Raw genomic sequence first — 24,369 nt, 5'->3', positions numbered from 1 at the left:
ACCACCGAGCTGCTGCGTCCAGCCAAGGAACACCAACAGCTACCACCGAGCTACTGGGTCCAGCCATAGAACACCAACAGCTACCACTGAGCTGCTGCGTCCAGCCAAGGAACACCAACAGCTACCACCGAGCTACTGGGTCCAGCCATAGAACACCAACAGCTACCACCGAGCTACTGGGTCCAGCCATAGAACACCAACAGCTACCACTGAGCTGCTGTGTCCAGCCAAGGAACACCAACAGCTACCACCGAGCTACTGGGTCCAGCCATAGAACACCAACAGCTACCACCGAGCTACTGGGTCCAGCCATAGAACACCAACAGCTACCACCGAGCTGCTGCGTCCAGCCATAGAACACCAACAGCTACCACCGAGCTACTGGGTCCAGCCATAGAACACCAACAGCTACCACTGAGCTGCTGTGTCCAGCCAAGGAACACCAACAGCTACCACCGAGCTACTGGGTCCAGCCATAGAACACCAACAGCTACCACCGAGCTACTGGGTCCAGCCATAGAACACCAATAGCTACCACCGAGCTGCTGCGTCCAGCCAAGGAACACCAACAGCTACCACCGAGCTACTGGGTCCAGCCATAGAACACCAACAGCTACCACCGAGCTGCTGCGTCCAGCCAAGGAACACCAACAGCTACCACCGAGCTACTGGGTCCAGCCATAGAACACCAACAGCTACCACCAAGCTACTGTGTCCCACCAAGAAACACAAACAGAGCCTTCCACTGAGCTACCGTGTCCAGCCAAGGAACACCAACAGCTACCACCGAGCTGCTGCGTCCAGCCAAGGAACACCAACAGCTACCACCGAGCTACTGGGTCCAGCCATAGAACACCAACAGCTACCACCGAGCTACTGGGTCCAGCCAAGGAACCCCAACAGCTACCACCGAGCTACTGGGTCCAGCCAAGGAACACCAACAGCTACCACCGAGCTACTGGGTCCAGCCATAGAACACCAACAGCTACCACTGAGCTACTGGGTCCAGCCATAGAACACCAACAGCTACCACCGAGCTGCTGCGTCCAGCCAAGGAACACCAACAGCTACCACTGAGCTACTGGGTCCAGCCAAGGAACACCAACAGCTACATTAAGTAAAGTTATAAAGTAAAGTTATATACAAATTATTTATGAGCTGAATTGATTGAAAACCTGAATGCCTATGTGGCGATATTCTTAAACCTGAGATATGATGTATATCAAAAGGTGTTTTCTTTAACTAAAAAACCAAAACACATTCAAGAGTAATTTTTTTATACCAATACACAATCTTATTTCAAGTTATAAATAGTTTGGGTAAGAGGTATCAGAATATAATCATTGCCAACAAGTGGACGTATAATATAAGGAAAATAGCAAGCCTTAGATTTTGTTTGGGAAGAATTAATAAACAAGTAAGACATTTTGTACTTATATTAACATTTACAATTGATAGTCATTCGATTTTATATCTCATTTGTTTTTAGGGCGAGGAGGGAAAGTGTCTTTACACACAGGTGGCCAGCCTGTAGTGTGAGACCCCTGAACTATGGATTATGTCCTTATTCTTTTCACTTGTGGCAAATGGAATGAAAACAGTTTTTTCGTCATTGCCAAAAAATGTACTTATCAAAATTTGATTAGCCATAAATTCTACCATTGTAACATTGCTACAGTGGTATGTGCTCTCCTACTGTAGGACCGACCTGTCATGCAGCAGGTGTGCGGGGTTGAGTTTGATGGCATCCTCATAACTAGGAGGCGCGGCCCCAGTCACCGTGTCATAGTCCGGGGGTTTCTCTATTGTCGAGTCTCCTCTATGTATCGTCACTATGTGGTGCATTGCATCTTGCTCCGCCTGCCAAAAGAAAACAACAGTATCATAGAACAAGTCATTGTTCCGAGTTGATCGAGTATGAAAAAGTGGTCTTTTTAACTTAGTGAATTGTAAACACTTCAGATTTGCTCTTGTTTTATATTGCATATTTGCTAAGTTTATGACTGTAATCTTTTTTTTATTTGTGTATTATTCCAGCTTCAAGAACTCTGCAATTATTTTTTTTAAGTAAGTCGCTATAGAGGAGTGTTGTTGACTGTTTGAAATTTTAAAATTCTCTATTTACCTTGTATAATTTCTATAACAAATGTTAACAAACATGGTTTAACAAAATTAAATAAAGATTAATATGACTAATATTTTAAATTGAGCCAATCTAACCCTATTCTGGATGGAAACAGAATCAAAATAAATTGCCTGGACTTAAGTATCATACGAATCTTAAACTGTAATCAGAGATGCGACCAGACTGTATAACCTTGCTGCATATTCCTGTCAGTATCTATGGACTAATCTACCTTGAGACTAACTCTGACCTTGATCAGCCAAGATGGTCATCTCTGAACAGTAGTTAACCTCCTAAGCATCATATCCATATTGTGGAAATGTTTCCTTTGCCAGACAAATTTAGATAGAACGCCCAAAAATCTTGTCCACAGCGTTTTAATCGTTTCCGCAAATAATGTATACTACATTATATGTACAGTACATAGGATTTTATTGAGAAGGTTTGATTTAACTACAGTATATTATATAACCAGTATCGGGGACCGAGCCATATGGCTCAATATAGTTTATTTTGATTGTAAAAGCAATATAAAGGAAATTCACGTTTTTACAGCTAATGTTCGCTTTTTATTATTTTATTTACAGTGGGATTTCAATTTATTATGAATACAGCTGTCCAAATTATATAAAATACCCCCGCCGCAGCAAACCTGCAGACTAAGCCAATTTCCATTTGCCTGATTGGATTTACATTAAAATAATGTCTCCTTAAAAATATCACATTTATTCCCTATTTAAATATAATTAGTTTAACGAGTAAGCCTACTTAGGTTTGCTGTAACAGGGTGGGTAAAAGTGTGTTTTTTTTATGTTAATAGTTTAGTAATAAATTTCTAAATTTGATCAAAATATGTTCATAAATAAGCAAACTACAACAGTCTACTTATTCTCCATAAGAATAACAAGGGAATTTTAAATTTACAATGTTTTGGAATTTTACCCCCTATATTGAGTAATCTTCAATGTAATCTTTGCTCAATAGATACATCAACTGATGATTATCACTTTGTACTATATTTTACTAGCAACAGAGCCCTTTGTGGTCAAATACAACGGTCTCAATAATGGTTGTGAAATCCGTATACCACTTTACACACTAATATTAACTAGAGGTCGTCCAGTGGTCGAAACTCGACCAAAAATATTTAATGTACAGACTTCTTTATTTTCATTCCACACTTTGAATAGAACATGTGATTGGAGTTTCTTCCATTTGTTTTGATTTTCTGTTTATATTTCGTTGTTATTTCGTCACCAGCATGGCAACTCATAATATCCATGTTAAATTTTTCAAAATTTTAAATTCATTTTTTGTGCTTATTTTTGAGCCTATTTTAATTTATAAAGGGATTCTGCACACCTACAGGAAAATAGCTTTCTAACAGTATGCGTAGATTTTCCCTACGATGCACACGAGCTGAGAAAAAAGGTTTTAAAGAAACATGCTTGGCTATTAATATATAGATAGATGCTACAGATTAGCACATAACATTAGAATCACATTCTTAACATAACGAACTCACTTAAAACACATATGCAAATTGTTAACAACAACATTTAATCAAAGAAAAATAAATTAAATAACAATAAGCTGTTAAATTATTAACACATGTTTCGTATGTTTAGATTATGCATACTGGTAAACAAATTATTGCCACCTATAAAAATTATTGGTTTTTCTTTTCCGAGTCGGGTTATCTTCTACCCGACCGATTTTCAAGATTTTGGTCTTAAAATAAAGCTATGCAAGCACATTTGTCATCAAGCATCATTATTAATTTATCTAATGTATTACCATTGACTATTGGATACTGCTGTATTAATAGTCAAAAGGTATTACTCAACGAAAAAATATAAATTAGATTTTTTACTTCAATTAAAGATGTATTACAGCAGTTCTAAAAACCTTTAGTGAAATACCAGCTTGCATTTGAGCTATTGATTATTATGATTCCAATCTTAATGATCCTACCTAAAGCACACTGCTGAATCTCGAATCAACAATAATTATAATCGTTTTAGTACTTAAATGCAATCAATGATACGTAACTCAAATTTTATTTTAAGTTATTTTATATGTCGTGGTTTTAAAATACTTCAAAGGCTTACACTTGAGATATTGATAGTTTTAATCAGTTAAGTTAAAGATATACTGTATCGCTCAATCAGAAAACATAAATTTAATTATATCTTGGATATGGAATTTAGTTTTAGATATATTTACTCAATTCTAATTACGTTATTCTATTTGTTTTGACCTAAGAACCTTCAGTGAAATGCTAGCTTCCCTTATTGACTTATTGATTATTAATATCGGACGTACCTAAAGCACACTGCTAAATCACGATCCCAATTTAAAAAAAAATTGAGCAGTCAAACGGTCTTGCTTGCAACCTCAACAGCAACTGTCAGACTTTGACGGGTTTCACCAAGTAAATCTTGAAAAAAACTAACTTTTATAATTATTTGCAAATCTACACGAATTAGGCTTTCCAATGACCTATTAGTTAATTAAATTGGTTCAGTAAAACTGTATATTTAACTGTAGAAAGTTTAACAACAACATATTTAATTCAGTATTTTCTCACCACTATAAATTGGGAGGTTGATTAACGTTTTTGCAAATAACTTTTAAATGGTGAGGAAATCGACCAAAGTGGAAGGTGATATTCTGAAAGAGAATAAAATTTCCTACAAATTGATACCATACAATTCTTGAAAACACTCAAAAAAGGCAGCCAAAAGTCTCACCCAAATAAAAAGTGTGAAAAACACCGTTTTCAATGTATTTCTTATGGAAAACATGTTTTTTTTTTATTTTGACCATAAATCATAAAAAAAAAAACGTTCATAACTATTTGCAAATCTACACGAATTAAGCTTTCCAACGACCCATTAATTAATAAAATCGGTCCAGTAGAACTCCATATTTAGTTGTACAAAGATTTTAAAAACTGAATTATATTTAATTAATAAAATCGGTCCAGTAGAACTCCATATTTAGTTGTACAACGATTTTAAAAGCTGAATTATATATAGAATAGATAATTTGCTAGTACTGTGGATGGCTTGTTATAAACACATGTTTCAAGTATTTTGTTTACTTTTTACTTGTTATTTTGTTCAACCAACATAGTTACTTGGCAACCAATAAGGCCAATGCTATTTTTTTAAATTTTCAAATGAGTTGTGTAGCGAAATATGAATTTTCCTGAGGTAGTGGCTGTCACCAATCACGCTTTAGGGCTATAAGCCCCTAATTCCAATAATTCCAAAATTTAGTCAAAATCCTTCTGCTGGATTTCGAGATATATAATGCAGACAGACAGACAAACAGACATTGCTCATAATAGAATATAGGGGACGAAATTATGTGATCTTGCGTGAATGTTTAATATGTGCAATAAAAGCTAGAAAAAAACATTAAAATGTTTGAAGGTTTAACAATTATTATTGTTTACTAGTTTCAAGTTAAAACAGACATGTATATAATCCATTGCGCACTCTTCTTCAATTTGAAAAATATATAACATTATACGCACCTTGGTAGCTATTCTAATCTAATGTATGCTTTTTTTAATGTACCTACACTATTATAGATTAAGGTACTGTTTTTTTACAGTAGTAATTACTAGACCTATTTTTTTCAACGACAAGTAAGCGCCCTATGTGAGATAGTAGGTGTAGGCTCCTACCTCGGATTATACAACTCAGCACGGCGCGGCGGTATTGTTCTGAGCTCAGACTTTCTCGAACAGCGTTTAACTTACTTATCAATTTATGGTTAAGGAGAGGGCCACTCCCTGCCAGCCGATATGTTCCGAATGTCGACGCCGACGTACCGCGATATATTGCACCTTTGCTTGAACAATATGGTTGCCCATGGCTCTTGCGAAAAACTCTACAGGCTACAAGAATTTACGAGGGGGAAGAATTCGACTAGACTAAGTACTCTGCAATATATACAGGTCGAGCATTCACTTTCAAAAAAACACTTCAGTCCTCATAAGTAAAGTCATAAGTCAGTATCACCCAATCTCTAGGTAGTTGACTCTACCCAAGTAAATAAAATAATTTGAAACAATGTTGAAAAATATAGAGACGACAGCATTGTTTGTACTAAGATAAATTAAATGTAATAAAAATGTAAAGCCTATTTTGAAAAATCAAACATTCTTGCCACCAAGACTGATTGCAAAAATACGTTACGTGTATGCCTTTCTCCGTCTTCAGTATTATCTAATAAATATTGACAATACAATATTTTCCCCTACGCCCACATATCTTCTGTGGCTTAATATGGGCTATATACAGACAAGAGGCTACGATTTAAAGGTTACGGAGAGAGTTAATAGTATATGCCTACATTTAAAATGCCATTATGTTATTCTTACGGGGAAAAACGTTTGTAGTTTGCTTGTTAATGGATATATTTTGGTTAAATTCGGCAGACGTATTTCTTTTATCCTATACTATTAACAGTTGATAAAAAAACTTTCTACAAAAACATTGTACAGTGTTTTTCCTCTTATTAACCTTTAATAGTAACCCTTTAATATATAGCCCATATTTAACCACAGAAGTCATAAGTCATAAGTTCTTTATTCCAGAATTACAAAATTACATTGCATTGGAATAGTCAAGTTTATAATGAAATGTACAAAGATAAAATATAAAAGAACTCTACTAAGAACTCTACTAGAAGATACATAAGCGTAACGATTAAGATATTGTATTGTCAATATTTATTACCGTAGATAATTGAACATTGTTTGAATCGAAATAAAAAATAAAACAATACTTTGGACCTCTCTGCAACGTAGCGAAGGCCGCGAAACGCGGAGCGTCCGCATTGATTTATCGCACAGTTCCTGGCTACTGTGTCACGCCTCACGCCCGCCGCGTCCAGTGTAAGTCTTAAGGGTAAAAACACAGTGGAGCAGGGCAGGTAGCTGGTAGCCTGGCGGGTCGCTTAATCGCTTACTGCGACGTAGAATTAAAGCACGCGTTGTTATGGGTACGCACACAGTCGCGCCTAGCTGGTAGCCGAGAGGGTAGCAGTAAGCTAGGCGGCAAGCTAGAAGAATTGCCAAGTCGATTGTTTGGGAGCTTCAAGCGGGGATGGCTCGACTGGGGCATGCGCAAATAGCAGAACTAGACAGCCACGTGTTCTCTCCAGTTCGCAAGTTCCACGTGGGATCTTTCACTGAGCATACTTTGTATACGGAGTGTTGTTTGTTTTAGTTGATTTATTTGGAAGTTGTTTTGTTTACATAAAATAAAATAATGGACGTAGACAAATTAATATCAGAGGTTATTATCCGTGTGCCATTGTGGAAACAAGCCCATCCGGACCACCATAAACGTCACGTACTCGACGATCTGTAGAATGAAATAGCGAATGAACTAGGATTCAAACAAAAGTTTATCCTATATCACTAATATTATAAGTGATAATATTAGTATCGGCGGCTGACAAGCGACTGTATTGAGCGCCACTGTGTGTATGTCCCAGCTACCCTCCAGGTAACCAGCAGTAAGCGAGTAAGCGACCAGCCAGGCTACCAGCTACCTGCCCTGCTCCACTGTGTTTTTACCCTAACCCACTTACAGCGCGGGTCGGAGCCCACATACAGTAGCTAGAAATAAAAACTAGCCTCTTTTTAAGGCGATGAAAACTGACTTTGTATATTGTATTGTGGAGCTGTACCCAATAAAATAGATATCTAAATGTACTACCTATGTATTTAAATAATTAGAAATTCGGTGTGTAATTTTAATTCTATTTTGTTGAGAACAGCAACGAGTTTGAAATACGACACGTAGACCCTCCGGTGTAACACTGTAGCAGTACTGCACAGTGCACACCTCAACGTCGCCTGAAGTGATAGTGATAAGTTTTGTGACTTGGCCTGTCCACTTGTAGGCACATGTGCTAGGCTACATGTCAGAGTCAGAGACAAGCCTAGATCCGAGAAAGATTACGCTCCCGACCCGCCTGTGTCCTGCCTACAGACCCTTGCATGTGCCATGATACTGTAGTACACTTCTAGGCCTAAACAGCTTGACAACTAACGGATGAATGTAAGCGAAACTTGCGAACATTGTAATGTTTTATACCAAACTCCTTTCTTTATTCAGCTAGATTAACAAAGATTTTTGCATTGGCCAAGTATTAACTAATAAAATTACATTTATTTTGAAATAAAATTAAGTACTAAACTTAAATATATACATACAAATGGTTCAGTTGTGACACACAACCCCTTTTGATGTTTAACCATGACTACCAACAAATTCCGGACGCTGTAGCAGATCTTATTTACCAAGATGGACTTAAGACATTTCCTGGATTTTCCTATGTCCTGTTCGGCTTTCAAAAAGAGAGGGAGGTCATTAAAAATTTTTACTGCATCGAAGTGGAAGTTTTTCTGAAACAAAGTGGTTGAGGTTGAGTGTTGTGGTGCCTACTGAAGGATTGAAATTGTTGCGGAGATGATAACTATGGATGCTTGGAGAGCTATACGATGATTGGGGTTTCTTAATAAATGATAATGTTTCTAAAATGTAAATGGACGTGAAAGTTAGAACTTTATGAGATCTGAAGACTTCTTTGCAGGATTGGCGACGGTGAAGGGGAACAGTTCGGAGAGCCTTTTTTAAGTATAAATATGAACTGAGTCCTTTGGCTTTCACACCCCCAGACAGGTACAACATATGTCAGATAAAGATATACAAGTCCATAGTAGGCTGTCAAGAGAACCTCAGACGAAACTGTATGTTTAAGAGTGCGGAACATGAAAATTCCTACAGATATCTTGTTTGAAACGTGATCGATATGATTGTGAAATTTGAAGTTATCGCCAAAAACCAAGGAACTTTACACCTGGGGAAGGGCAAATAGTTGTATCATCAAGAAGAACGTGTATATGTGTATGTCAGTGTATTCTACAATATAATAATGTTTTCTTACAGTCACCTGACAAAGTGGGCTTCCTTGCACTGATTATAGTACCTACAGAAAGCAGCAAATTGCTGCATTTACTTACTTTTGCCGCACACCAGTATTTCAACCAAACAACACAAAACAGCGTGCTTTTATTAGGCACGTAATACGTGTAAGGGCCATGTCATACGAGCGCTATTGCCGTCGCGCAGATGCCGTCGAGATAGCGCCGGAAAAAGTACATGTCATACGTGACGGCAAATGCGTCGCGTTGATGCCGTCCCGCCAACGCCAGGTGCCTGTCATACGTAGCGTCTTCCGGGCGCATTTGCCGTCACGGCAATTATGTTTTACCAAGATGGACACCATCCAGTTAGGTTGTATCAGCTTTTTGCACATTTTAGATACATATGAAGAGTATTATTGTCATTATATGCTTCGCTTCATCAAATTATTAAAAAAAAATACACAAAAACAATATTTAGAGTTTATGACAGAAATCAAAGGAACAGCATTATTTTTATTTAAATATAAAACAAGAAATAGTATATTTCGTACCTAGGGCCGAAAATGAGGTTTTGCCGGCTTGAGATAGTAGCTGGAAAACCATTTCGGTCCGTGGTACGAACGCTATTTTTCACCACACTATACCCTATTACCACTATATTCACCACAACAATAATGCACACTGATAGTCAACAACACTACAACTTTATGGCTATGTGAAGAAATAATTTGAGGAATCAGCAAAAATAAAAATAAATAGTTGCTAGGCAACGGTGACAATAACACAATTCTATTGCAATGCTATGGATTTTGATTGAGTATTTAAAATGCATTAATGTTTTAAGTAAGTAAGCGGACAGCTGATTTTGCGGTTCCGGGCTGTAAAAACATGCTCGGTCCCCATATTACGATGACAGCTGGCATGGTCAGCAAAACGTAACTTTCAGCCACCGATTAACGTATATAATACAGCCAAAAACATCATAGTGTGGTGAAAAACTCTTTTTCAACAGCTGTCATCTGATTCCATTTTTCGTGCATGGCCTCCCCAACTTCGTTCCAGCATTGTGCCTTCAGTTGCCTGATGCTGTAATCACTCGACTTTACATCGTACCGAGGTGGCAGTTTTTCAACTAAATAAAGACATTTTTCCGTATTAAACATCGTATCAATTATCGTAATGATGACAGGGTCCCGCGTTACGTGCGCCGCGTCGCTAACGCGACCGTCCGCGTTGGCAGCGCTCAGCGTCCGGCTAACGCGGACTCGCCGACGGCATTAGCGTCCGTATGACATGCTCCTAAGAACCCCATTGCCGGGGTGGAGCGACGGCATCAGCGCGACGGCAAAAGCGCTCGTATGACATGGCCCTAAGCTTGAAAAAACGTTGGCGACACAAAAGATATTACGACTTCGATCAGCTGGTGCAGTGTTTTCCATTTCGTTCAATGTTTGGATTTCACCTAACCTAAAAACGTGTTGTACAGTGTTTGAAAGACTTGATTATTTATATGATTTATAGTAATTGTAGGAAAAAATAATGTGTAACCCGAGTGCAAACTGCCTTTGCTGCACTCGAGAAACTTTCCACACTCGCCTACGACTCGTGCGTAAACATTACTCTCGTGTACAGCAAAGTGCCACTTCGCCCACTAGTTACACAAATAACTATTGTAGTTTTCAATTGTTTTCCAAAGGAGTCCATGAAAACCAACGGCCATCTTGGTTTCGTTAATCTCTAACAGCTGCTGAAGAGTTATTTACTATCTCAAAATATCTTTTCAAATACCGAAGTGGTGGTAATTTAAATATCTAGTGCACTGTGAGATTAGAAATGGTTGTTGTAGTGTTTTAATTGTTATGTATATGAATTAGAACGTCTGGACTACAATGACCTTTAATGCCGTCGACGGTAATATATATATATAAAAGGCAAAGCCCTCACTGATTCACTCACTCATCACTAATTCTCCCACTTCCCATTTACCTAGGAGGCTGAAATTTGGTACACTGATTCTTTAGGCATTAAATAGGAGAACTAAGCTGTTTTTATTCTAATCGGACTCTCGGGCTCCACCCAAGTGGCTCTGGAGTTTCCCATGCTAACCTTATGAGTACTCATATTTAAATGGAATTAATGAATCTTAACAGCTGTTTCAATTAAACAAGTTGGTTCTGTTCTATGATGTTCAATAGCATTAAGGTTACAAGGATTACCAACAGGGTGCAGCACTTTTATTATCATTTTTAAATTTATGACGACAGCTTATTTTTGCAACCAAAAGGCGAGTGAGCGTAGCGCACGAGCTAACCTGAAGGCAAGTGAGCGCAGCGAACGAGCTCCAACCTAAAGGTGAGTGAGCGTAGCGAACGAACTTCAATCAGGACGTGATTGAGCCATGCGAACGAGCTCACTTATGAAGTAAAACGGGGCAAAGCCCGTGGGTACAGCTAGTATATATTAAAATCTAAAATGTTAGACAGCCATTTTGCAAAATATTTCTGTTGGTATGCTGTTTTCTTGCTGATGTTGTTATTTTGGTATTGTCTGTTGACTATACAGTAATGCGATTTTATTTATATTAGTTTTTCAGGCATATCACTCCAATGTACACTCATACTCAGGTTATAATTCGTAGAATTGGGTCTCTGGCTCAATAACACACGAAGGAATGTAATCAATTATGACGTGTTCAGGGTAGTATTTTATAATTCTCATCCTCTGATAGCCTACCTATAAAGACCTTCATAGATATTATTGTTGTGTATTCACTTTGTAGCTCCGAGCCTAATTTGAAATTAGGCTCGGAGCTACAAAGTGAATACACAACAATGTGAATTTGTTTGATAATATTATCAAGAGTAATTAATTCTTACGCTAGTTTACAAACATATTCAAGAATAGGTACATACGGTACATTTAATTAAATAGGCCTTAAACTATTGTTTAAAGTGTGTCGTGTAGCTTATACAACCTTTTAAGGATATAATTTACACAAAACAACCATAATCTACAGAGATAAAAACATTCTACCTCAAGGGAACTAGGTCAAGGCGTTTAAACACGTACCTACTATGTAACCTCAATTAAATAAACAATGAAAATCTAAGAGCCTGCTGTTTCCGGTAGCAGAAAGCCGACAGGGTTTGTAAATATGGAGAGGAACGCGAAGGGTAAACGTCCACGAACCAGCTGACGCCAGACGAACATGGTAAACAGCTGATTAGAGAAATTACCGTATGCAACTGACCATAAATGGGGGAGCTAAAGTAAAAATGCCATAAGAAAACTGCAAATTGTGATAAGAGTATGACCTTTGGTGGGAATGAAGTTTAAGGTTAGGTAATGAAAATAAGATGGGGAGGCAACGACCAAAGTTGCTATAACCCAAAATCGCGGAAAATCTTCAAAATGGCTGCCCGTAATTTCGGTTTGATATATTTTATTTTGATATACATCATGCAAAATTGTGTTTCTTATCAATTTTTAAGTTTTTGTATAACGTAAGTAAGTAAGTAAAGTAATAGTATATTAAACGTAAATTTATTTACAGAAAATGTATATCCCTAAATAAAAAATACACTTTATTTCATAACTTGCAGAATGTTTCTGGCAACACCATTGTTATTGTTCAATTTTTTTATTCTTGTAACCTATTTATCTATTATTACCTTTATTCTTGGGTAAACCATTTATATCATCAAAGTTATGTAAGTTTTTCGCAAACGTCACATATCCGGTGTTACGAGCATTTACATTTTTATTATTTGCAGAACAAAGCAAACTATCATTATATGTCTTTTGACACAGTATACAAATATGGTCCCGTGTAACCGCTTTGCTATTTTTAGAATTCAATCTGCATTCACTCGAATCTGAAAATAAAGAATATGTCGCGGAGAAAAGAATTTCTGAAAGAAGAAGAAGAAACACTCTTTCCAGTGATTTCGCATTATGTTTATTTCCCTTATGGCTCAATGGATGTAGGCAAATATCTTTTGCATTTTGGTGACCTCCAGAATTGGCTTAAAACTAGTACATTTTCAGCCTTAGACTATAGAGATGATATAATTGTAATATATTTGAAACTTGGTATTAAATTAAAGGCCGGAATCTCCCGATTAAGATGATACCAATTAATAGTTAAGAGTGTTAATGCCATTTTTAAGCTTTTATCAGTGAATAAATAAATGAGTAAAAACTAAATACAGGCAGCCATTTTGAAAAATACACGCCATTTTGGATTATAACAACTTTAGGCAATGCCTCCCCATCTTATTTTAATGGTTGGACCATAACCTATATTCATACCAAAAGGTTTTTTCTTATCACAATTTGCAGTTTTGATACACGTATCCCACTTACTGTACTTGCATTCTCGATAATATAGCGATTATAATTGAGGAGATGATCAATGAATCGGTTTACTGACACTGGCTTTGTTTATTATTCTAGATTATCTACACCATCATCATCCCAGATCAACATCATAGGTTTATTTTCCGTAAATATAAATATTGTAAATATACGTAAATATAAGTTGAACTAAACGGCCAACACGAGGTCGCATTTAGCCTACATATATTTATCAGTCGGGATAAATGTGCATGCCAGCTAGTTGAAATTGAAGACGTATAATTTCTCAACGCCACCACCATTGCATTATCATCTCTATATTATGTTGCAACAAAAGTGCGCGCTGAAAATGAGTGGCAATACACGATCTTTGAAAAAATTATTAAAATTTACAGTAAAGAGCAAAAGTTCAAAAATTTTATATCTTTGTCCAAAGAACCTTCTCTGAGCTTTATTCCATTTAATTATTTAGCAGTTCATAAACTTTGCAAACAAAAGCTTCAAGACAATTAACTCAAACTGTTGCCAAGTAAGCAATAAAACTTACACATAGTACAGAATTGCATTAGGTACATACATAGGTTTGTGTGGTTTGTTATGTAAGTATCAGATTCACCAAGCAGTGGGAGTCAAGGCCAGTGGCCACAGCATGATCCAAGGTTTATGACTAGAACTCATGTCTGCCAGGAAGTCTACCGTGCCCGGTGGCTAAGCAACTTCTTGAACCAGATCATACAAGGACCACACTTATCTATGGGATTTTATCATGTACTATTAGATTTATTTGCAATAATTTGGATGTACAGCAACAATGAAAGGGAGAGGAATAAACTACAAATATATGAATTCAATGAAATTCGAAAACAAGATCCTTGTACAGCTTTCTTTTTCTAAAAGAAAAAAAGAAAAACTCAATGCACTGAATACTTTGCTCTACAGTGATAAAATAATATTTTAACAACTGTCTATGAGAATAGGATAGGATACTATTCAGTTCTTAACTTTACAATCGTACTTTACTTTTGACACATCGGGAATGGCTGTGTTCTAATATGTTCACAACATTCCTCTTAGCTCTCTGACCTTTCGTATCTCAACCTCCATTATCTTGAAAAGGCCCGTATATTTTCACTGAACTTTATTCTCAAATCCAATAAGGGTTTTCGGTTCTTTGGCCAGGGCCCAAATTTCTGAACCACAAAATAAAAATTTCAACGAATAGTGCTTTTGGCCTCTAAGGGAACCAAAATGAAAAAAGCATATCGGTCCCGGCTCCAAGTCTTACCGTGCCAGCTACGGTAATAGCTACGGCTAATTTCCGTAGCTATTACGGCTAATTTCCGTAGCTACAGCTACGGTAATTTCCCTCTAGGGAAATTTGCTATAAAGCATAAGATTAGCTGTTGACTTAAAGGAATTATTGTACTGTAAATTTTATCAAGGATATTAGGCTTAATCATGTAAAGGTTATAGGCTAAATCCAAACGTTGAACGTAATGGGAAACACTGCAACAGCTGATCGTAGTTGTAGTATCTTTAAGTGTTGCCAACTTATTTTCAAGCGTACACGGAATACTTGCCTAATAAAAGCACGCTGTTTTGTGTTGTTTGGTTGGAATACTGGAGTGCGGCAAAAGTAAGTAAATGCAGCAATTAGCAACTTTCTGTATCAGTGCAAGGAAACCTACTTTGTCAGGTGACTGTAGGAAATAGTTGAGTGAGGCAAAAAATTAGAATGTAGCAAAGTGAGTAAATACAGCAATTAGCTACTTTGCATAAACATGATTTTGAAGCTTGATGGTGAAGATCAATGGCTGTGATGCCCTGATGACTCCGCTCAATGCTGTAGACGCGTCTGCGAATGCCACCTAGTTATTCATTCAGGGTTTTTTAGCCAACACACATAACACGACACAAGCAAGGCACATCTTTATATTTCTGACAATTAGCATTTGATATGTTCTAGCAACTTCACGAGAAGAACGATGAATGAAGGCGAGGGGCAGTTTATTCTATATAACCTACGGGTAGCATGTTTATCGAAACGGGAAATAGTTTACGTCCGATTCGCATACCTACAGAATTTACACACCAAATTTCATAACGATCAGTGAAGTCGTTCCGGAGGAGTTTGCAGACAAACACTGTGACACGAGAATTTTATATATTAGATGAAAAATAGAAAAATAGGGCTACTATATATAAACAAAGATTAAACATTAATAAACTTAGTACCCAAGTAAAATTATTTATTAAAATATTTACTGACTATAGTCAGTAATATAGTAGAACTATAGTTTCGGCTCTAAGGCCATTTTCAAAGTAAACAAAAATCAAAATAAGATATGTAAATAAATAAATAAACTTGTAACATAATTTTGTCTTCATTGATTAATTTATATACTATATGATGTGTTGTACTTATTTTCATTAATATTTTCTCAATTTTGCTATTGTTTCATATATTGGATTATTCAATTTTGGAATCATTGTATTTAAAATATTTTATTTGTTATTTTTGTAGTTCATATAAATATTAATTTCTTCTTTTACATTCAATTTTTCTCTGTCTTTTTCAATTTCTAATATTGTTAAGTTTTCTTCGATCTTAGTAAACTTATGTTTGGATTTTAGTAAATGATCAGCAAAATTTGATTTCATTGATGTTTTGTTCTTCGATTTATATGCCTGTATATGTTCGTTGAATCTAACTTTAAAATTTCGATAGGTTTGTCCAATGTAGTAGTTGCCACAGTCAGAACATTTAATTTTGTAGATACCAGATGCATTGTATATGTTTGCTGTATTGTTTGTTATAGGATTGTTGGTTTTATTGTGTATGATTTTTAAAAATGTTATTTTTTGTTCTGTAGTTTAATTTTACTGGGGTATGTTTGAATGTTTTCCTGATTGCTTTGTTAAAATTGTTGTTGTATGGGACGCACACGAATTTCTTTTCTTCTTTGTGTTTCGAATTGTTTTCTAAGTTTGATTTTAATTCATTTCTTTTCTTAATTTTCTTCTTGATCATATTATCAATCATTTTGCTTCTATATCCATTTTTTTCAGCTAGATATTTTATAGTGTCGACTTCTTTCTTGTAGTTTTCTTTATTTAAAGGAACGTTGACTAATCTGTGTATTAATGAATGAAAAGTTGCAATTTTGTGTGTCCATGGATGATTCGAATTTTTTGGAATTATTATGTCTGTAGTTGTGGGTTTTCTGAATATGTTAAAAGAATGTTTGTTGTTTTGGATGGAAATTGTTAGATCTAGGAAATTGATTTCTTTTTGTTGGGTTTCTTTGGTGAATTTAATTTTCTTATTAATATTGTTGAGATACGTTAATAATTGTTCAGATTCATTGTCATTTCCTTTAAATAAGCATAAAATGTCATCTACATATCTGTACCAATAAACAATGTTGTTTATGAATGGATTTGTGTCATTAATAATTTTGGATTTTTCCATTTCTGTCATAAAGACTTCTGATAAAAGTCCTGAAAGGGGAGAACCCATTGGTAGACCATCTTCTTGAAGATAGAAAGACGAATCATAACTAAAGTAATTTTGCTTAACAGTTTAACCTCTGTAAGTTCGATAATATCATTTATTTCATTTATTTTCAATTTGTTGTGGTTTATTAGGTTTCTTTTTAATATAGATAATGTTTCTTTGGTTGGAATATTCGTATATATATTGTTTACACCGAAAGATAAGAGTAAAACATCGCTAGGAATATCTATATCTTTAATTTTGTTGATAAGATCTTGGGTGTTTTTCAAAGAAGAATCAGATTCTAAATTTATATTATTTTTGATTTTGTTGTTTAAGTATTTTGATAGTTTGTATGAAGGTGAATTTATGAAGTTTACTAGAGGTCGAATTGGTATGTCTTTTTTGTGGGTTTTGGGCTGTCCTCTTAAATTTGGTGCTTTTGAATTTGTTGCTTTTAATAGGAGTTTATCTTTCTTATTGATACTTTTGCATTTCGTTATAGTATCATTTATTGCTTTTGAAAATTCATCTGTTGGGTCTTTCGTTGAAATTTTATATTCATTGTTTTCTATGAAAGTTTTAACTTTGTTGATGTATTCATTTTGAGATATTATAACAACTGAATTACTTTTATCAGCTTTAGTTATGATTGAATTATTTTCTTTCAATTTGTCTGTTATGGATTCAATTAGTGTTATGTTTTCTCTTGTTTCTGATACCAAAGATGTAGCGTAATCAAAAGGTTATTGTAGAAATAATAAAGTGGACTGTATCTGGGTTATTAATTTAATTTTGACAACAGAAAATAATTATGGACTTTGGTTTAATTTTTAACACTGAACTATAGTTATGTTACCACTTTGACGTTAATAAGGTCTTGAAAGAAGATCTGGTCGAATGTTGTCTCTAGTTGAGAAGATATGTTTCATGAATGTCCAAATGTTCTCACAGTACACAGAATTTAGAGTCAAATTAAAAAGGGTTTATTAAATTCACACTAAAGGAAAAGGTAAATGAAACAAGTCAAAATAAAAGGAGGGAGAAATGAATGATGTTACACAAAGAAACGATATTACGAGAGAGAAAACTATATATTATATATAAAAAAATAATATATTATATTAAATATAATCATAAAAAATTACAAATTCAAATGACCATGGTGAAGTTCAATACGCACCACACACTTTGTATGAGGTAAACGGCCATATTATGTGCAGTGTCACGTTCTGCGATATGAGAGAGATGTATCCTAATATTTAACTTTATACATGAATATTTAACTTTATGGTCAAGGGTGTAAAGGTAACGGTCTCAAGAGCTTGTCTATGAATAAACTGACCTGCAGAGCTGCCACCTGGGGGTCGTGCGTGGCCTTCATCCAGAAGCACATCGCCAGACAGATGAGCATCGCCCCAGCGGCTATGAGAGTGACACCGATGTATCTGACAGGCTCAGCATTGTTATCTGCTAGACCCAGCCAGTTGAACATGGCTCCGATGCACAGCAGAGTCATGCCATAGCGGTAGGGGCGCTGAGAGTGCTCCGGTAGAATCAACACCATCCTGCAACATGATATGTATAGGTATTGTTGTTTGCCAGATCCAGCCAGTATAACATGGCTGGATGGCTTCAATAGAAGGCAATATCATGTTGTAGCAGTAGGGAGGGGCGCTGAGAGTGCTCCGGTAGAATCAACACCATCCTGCAACATGAAATGTATAGGTATTGTTATTTGCCAGATCCAGCCAGTATAACATGGCATCATGCTGTAGCAGTAGGGAGGGGCGCTGAGAGTGCTACGGTAGAATTAACACCATCCTGCAACATGAAATGTATAGGTATTGTTGTTTGCCAGATCCAGCCAGTATAACATGGCATCATGCTGTAGCAGTAGGGAGGGGCGCTGAGAGTGCTACGGTAGAATTAACACCATCCTGCAACATGAAATGTATAGGTATTGTTGTTTGCCAGATCCAGCCAGTATAACATGGCATCATGCTGTAGCAGTAGGGAGGGGCGCTGAGAGTGCTACGGTAGAATTAACACCATCCTGCAACATGAAATGTATAGGTATTGTTGTTTGCCAGATCCAGCCAGTATAACATGGCTGGATGGCTTAATATCATGCTTTAGCAGTGGGGAGGGGCGCTGAGAGTGCTCCGGTAGAATCAACACCATCCTGCAACATGAAATGTATAGGTATTGTTGTTTGCCAGATCCAGCCAGTATAACATGGCTGGATGGCTTAATATCATGCTTTAGCAGTGGGGAGGGGCGCTGAGAGTGCTCCGGTATAATCAACACCATCCTGCAACATGAAATGTATAGGTATTGTTGTTTGCCAGATCCAGCCAGTATAACATGGCTGGATGGCTTCAATAAAAGGCAATATCATGCTGTAGCAGTAGGGAGGGGCGCTGAGAGTGCTACGGTAGAATCAACACCATCCTGCAACATGAAATGTATAGGTAGGTATTGTTGTTTGCCAGATCCAGCCAGTATAACATGGCTGGATGGCTTCAATAAAAGGCAATATCATGCTGTAGCAGTAGGGAGGGGCGCTGAGAGTGCTACGGTAGAATCAACACCATCCTGCAACATGAAATGTATAGGTAGGTATTGTTGTTTGCCAGATCCAGCCAGTATAACATGACTGGATGGCTTCAATAAAAGGCAATATCATGCTGTAGCAAAGGCAATATCATGCTGTAGCAGTAGGGAGGGGCGCTGAGAGTGCTCCGGTAGAATCAACACCATCCTGCAACATAAAAAGTATAGGTATTGTTGTTTGCCAGATCCAGCCAGTATAACATGACTGGATGGCTCCGATTCATAGATACTGGTAAGTTATGCCATAGCATAGCGGTAGAGGCACTCTAAGAAAGGCTATTTTAATGTATCTTTACGTTAAGTATGCTCCTTTTTAGGTACCACCGAACACGAAAATACTTGAATTATTTTTAATGCCCTTTAAAGTTATAGTGAGTTCATGCTTCCAAGGTCATTATTATAAAATCGACCAAGGATATGACAAAGAGCTTAGCCTACTATTTAATGTTTACTAAATGTTAAGTATTTTTGATGCTGACGCTGTCTATTAAACAGACACCGTTTCTTAGCCACTTAAGATTAAGAACCACCTAGATGCTTACTGTGGAGGCTGGTGGCTGGTGGCTAGATGGTATAGAAGTGAGAAGTGACGTCACGCAACTGATTGCACCCGTCGAAGTTGAGCAACCAGCGGCTGAGTAGCTAGCCGCGATTCTGTGGGTCATTGCCACCCTACAACCTTGCTTTTGCTAACTAGCCGCTAGCCGCGTTTTCTACATCCGATTTTCCTCAAACCACATATGGACATTGCCTGTATAGCAATACACATCCGAACAGTGTACATTGTAGTTTACTCGGACAGAAAAGCTGAGTTCGTCACGACAATGGCTTGAGTATCATCAGGAATCTTCATAGATTATGTAGGCCTAGTTGTTTAAAACTTGTTCAAGGTTTTGTTAAGTTCCTTAAGAATTCTCTAAGAATTGTCTTAAGAATTTTCCTCACGTTTCAATTAGTCGAGAAATTTACAATGTACAACCATACTACGATGATGAGCACAAATATGTTTTAACACATGGACACCATACCGTTACTGTTATTATTATTGTTATTGTTATTGTTTATTGTACGTGGTACAATCCGTATGGTATAATACGGAACAGATTTCTTCGGCAAACCTACAGAAGGGAGAATAATGTTCTTCCGATGTCCTCATTATTTTTTACGAGGGGTGAAAAGAAATACATAAATTAGCACATTCCACACATGTATGGAAACTAGGCTATTTATTAATCAAACGAAATGCAGCAAGTAAATCAATTACGTATTTTCATTGGAAAGTAAACTTAGAAGCATTCGCAATCGTAAATAATTACTTTAATCAACTGTCAAAACCACGATAAGTTATTGATAGTGTCAGATTAATCAATCAAACTGTTTTGTTCTGTCAACAGTTAAGATTTAATGAAGTATGTCAATGAGTAAAATAGATCCGCTATTTATAGAAGTTACTACGGCACTGTTACTGTTTACGCTTGTTTGTGCCACTGTTCTAAGGTAAAAAGTGGTACTCGCAGTTGTACAGGCTATACTGACTAAATTCCTGATCTTAAAACTCATTACTGTACTCTTATCTGTCATGAGCTAAAAACAAGAGGCCGTGAGAGTTATAATACCTATTTTAAAAAATAAATAGATTTATTGTTTTGCTTTTCTAACTGAATCAGAATAGTTTCCAGTCAATATATTTATCGATCAACAGGTTAACTCGTATTGAAAAATATTTGTATAGGCTATGTCCTCATTTCGAGGCTTAGAAATTTTTGCAGCTTTGAGGTTTTCAATCTCTTTTTCCACATCTATGAGCATAATAATTGTTAAATAAAATAAATCTAATTTTAAAAGTGTGTATTTAATACAGCAGTTTAAACATTTTTGTACATTGCATTGCAACTGCATTTCAATCCGCACTATTATGATGATATACATATATATACAGGGTGTCCATAAAAAACGTTTCAGGACTTTGGGAAATGAATCCCCACACTAAAAGGAAGAAAAAAGTTTATGGGAATGTATGTCCTAAAATCCATATTTACCCAGATATCCGCCATTTTGTTTTTTATACAAAAATATTTTTTTCTGTGACGTTTTTTATTCAATGATTATGAAACTTGTTAAAAATGTTACCATACACAAGACCTATAATAGAAAAAATAATAAAGTTGTTCCGATTGTAAATTTCAAAATGGTGGCCATTTGAATTTTTCTAACTCAAATAACTCGAAAACGGCTAATTCTATGAAAAAATGTCAAGAGTACTTTTTTTAGCATTTTTAATTTCCTATCAAACGATACCAAGATCAAAAAGATCGGACAAAAGATAACTGAAATATAACGGTTTTTGTGTAAAAATAAGGCAAAGTTAGTCGGGGAACCCTTAATTGTTGCCTTATTTTTACACAAAAACCGTTATATTTCAGTCATCTTTTGTCCGATCTTTTTGATCTTGGTATCGTTTGATAGGAAATTAAAAATGCTAAAAAAAAGTATTCTTGACATTTTTTCATAGAATTAGCCATTTTCGAGTTATTTAAGTTAGAAAAGTTCAAACGGCCGCCATTTTGAAATTTACAATCGGAACAACTTTATTATTTTTTCTATTATAGGTCTTGTGTATGGTAACATTTTTACCAAGTTTAATAATCATCGAATAAAAAACTCCACAGAAAAAAATATTTTTGTATAAAAAACAAAATGGCGGATATCTGGGTAAATATGGATTTTAGGACATACCTTCCCATGAACTTTTTTCTTCCTTTTAGTATGGGGATTCATTTCACAAAGTCCTGAAACGTTTTTTATGGACACCCTGTATATATATATATATATATATATATATATATATATATATATATATATATGATGATTGCACTATTAGCGAGGGGAAATCAATTGTTCTCGATGAAATTGATGTGGAATTTATTAAAAATGATCACTCGCGTTGGTGAATCTCACTTTTAATCCCAAAGTCCACTTCGCAGTCCAACAAACTCGAGTGACATCCACCCAACAACACAGTATGTGGTTTAGATTCAGTAGACTGAGGATCACAAAAACCACGAGGTACGTTGACCGGGAGAGAGAGAGAGAGAGAGAGAGAGACGTGCGGGAAAATCTAATCGCGCGTTTCCTGCGGATCAGAAGCGTTCCGTTCGGTGTCAGGTAGGCCTTACACGGTACACGGTTCGTTCACCGGACACTCTACAGTGTACACATCGTACTGAACTTTGGTAATTCCAAATTTTTTTTAAGAGGTTGGCGGTCTCTTTTAACCTTGCATTTGCCCGTCCACATATACTACAGATCTGTGTGTGGAACGTATCCAGCAAAGCAAGGGGTGAGCCGGTACAGTACGAAGGTGAACTGTACTGATAAAATGTTTGCGGCAGTGACCGGGATCTAAACCCACGACATCGCTGCCTTGGGCCCGACGCTACCTAAAGTCCGTAACGCTACCAACTGAGCCACCGAATCACCTATGTTATGGTGCCATTGACCTTTGTTCAGTGATTAAATCTATGACGTAGATCAACACACCAATAGCAAAATTAACACTAACTGTGGTGCATTGTGTGATGGTATGATTGTACAACTAATTTGCGAATAAGGCAAAAATTAACAATCAACTACTGTATTGATTGTTAAGAAAATTATGCCACAGAGCAGACAGGCCAGTGAAAGTATGATGAAGATGTTTAATTCAATCGGCAGATAAAGGAAAGTGGTTGATGTTGCAAAATGTCTCATATGGCAAACACAAACAAGTTACTCTACGCCTTGGGCGGTGATCGTGGTCAAGATAACAAGAAAACACGGGAACACAAGAGAGGTAAAGACTTGAAAAATCGTAAAATATAATTCGTGGATAGGTTAAATATTTAATACACGAATCTTATGTACATGGGCGGTAATTATTCATGAGTCAAGTTACCTGAAAATACTATCTTTAAATAAAATATTAATAAAATGGTGATTTAGGCTAACACGCGTTGAGAAGGTATAAGCAAAAAACATCAATTACTTTGACCAACATGCAAGGAAAGTTAAGCATGGATCTTACTGAAACAATAGATTTAAACTATTTATGGTTCCTTTCGTTTACACCGACTCGTATTTTAGGAGTTTTGCCACTTTAAAATTATCCTTAGCATCGTGTATTATGGGGTACTGTATCATAAGTTTTTAACACGGAATTAATCTTTCAAATTTTCTTTGAATACATTTCATATTCAAATTTCCTTACATAACCTAATATGATTGAATGTCTTCATGAATGGCATACTGGAAAATTAGCATGAAGAAATTCAAGTATCTCCTTTAGCCATTATCAAAAACTTATCTAGACTGTAAATTTTAACGCATATGCCTATCCGAATCCACCAATTTGCTCTTGCCTTGAGCTTCAAGGAGAGTAGAGTAGAGGTAGGACGAAGGTTTCCTCCACACCTCTCGGAACTGCGGTGATTATTGCTGTGAAGGTTGAGACAAGAGTCAGAGTGTGGACAACAGGATGCTGGAGCTGGAGATAGGCTAACATTACCTCACTGGAGACGTGACACAAATACTGTACTGCGGGTACAGTGGTGTAAACTAAGCCGTCCATTAATGCTGGAGCTGGAGATAGGCTAACATTACCTCACAGGAGACGTGACACAAATACTGTACTGCGGGTACAGTGGTGTAAACTAAGCCGTCCATTAATGCTGGAGCTGGAGATAGGCTAACATTACCTCACAGGAGACGTGACACAAATACTGTACTGCGGGTACAGTGGTGTAAACTAAGCCGTCCATTAATGCTGGAGCTGGAGATAGGCTA

General features: G+C 36.5%; 1 protein-coding gene across 2 annotated transcripts in view; it reads right to left on the bottom strand.

The window, feature by feature from the left end:
• LOC128992205 (uncharacterized) overlaps positions 1 to 24,369 on the bottom strand; it is a 110,688-nt gene that overhangs the window by 3,833 nt on the left and 82,486 nt on the right. For both annotated transcript variants that reach the window (XM_054415790.1, XM_054415709.1), the window contains exons 2-3: positions 18,278 to 18,500; positions 1,709 to 1,860 (exon numbers count right to left, since the gene is read on the bottom strand). In XM_054415790.1, the coding sequence (XP_054271765.1) occupies positions 1,709 to 1,860; positions 18,278 to 18,499 (374 nt within the window). In that variant the 5' untranslated portion in view covers position 18,500. The remainder of the gene's footprint in view (positions 1 to 1,708; positions 1,861 to 18,277; positions 18,501 to 24,369) is intronic.

The sequence above is a fragment of the Macrosteles quadrilineatus genome, unplaced genomic scaffold (genome assembly GCF_028750875.1).
Source record: "Macrosteles quadrilineatus isolate MER2022 unplaced genomic scaffold, UCM_ALF_1.0 Scaffold_1__1_contigs__length_201487025, whole genome shotgun sequence".
Taxonomy (NCBI): Eukaryota; Metazoa; Arthropoda; class Insecta; order Hemiptera; family Cicadellidae; genus Macrosteles; species Macrosteles quadrilineatus.
The sequence above is the reverse complement of the archived record's forward strand: the minus strand, read 5'-3'. Positions and strand labels throughout refer to the sequence as shown.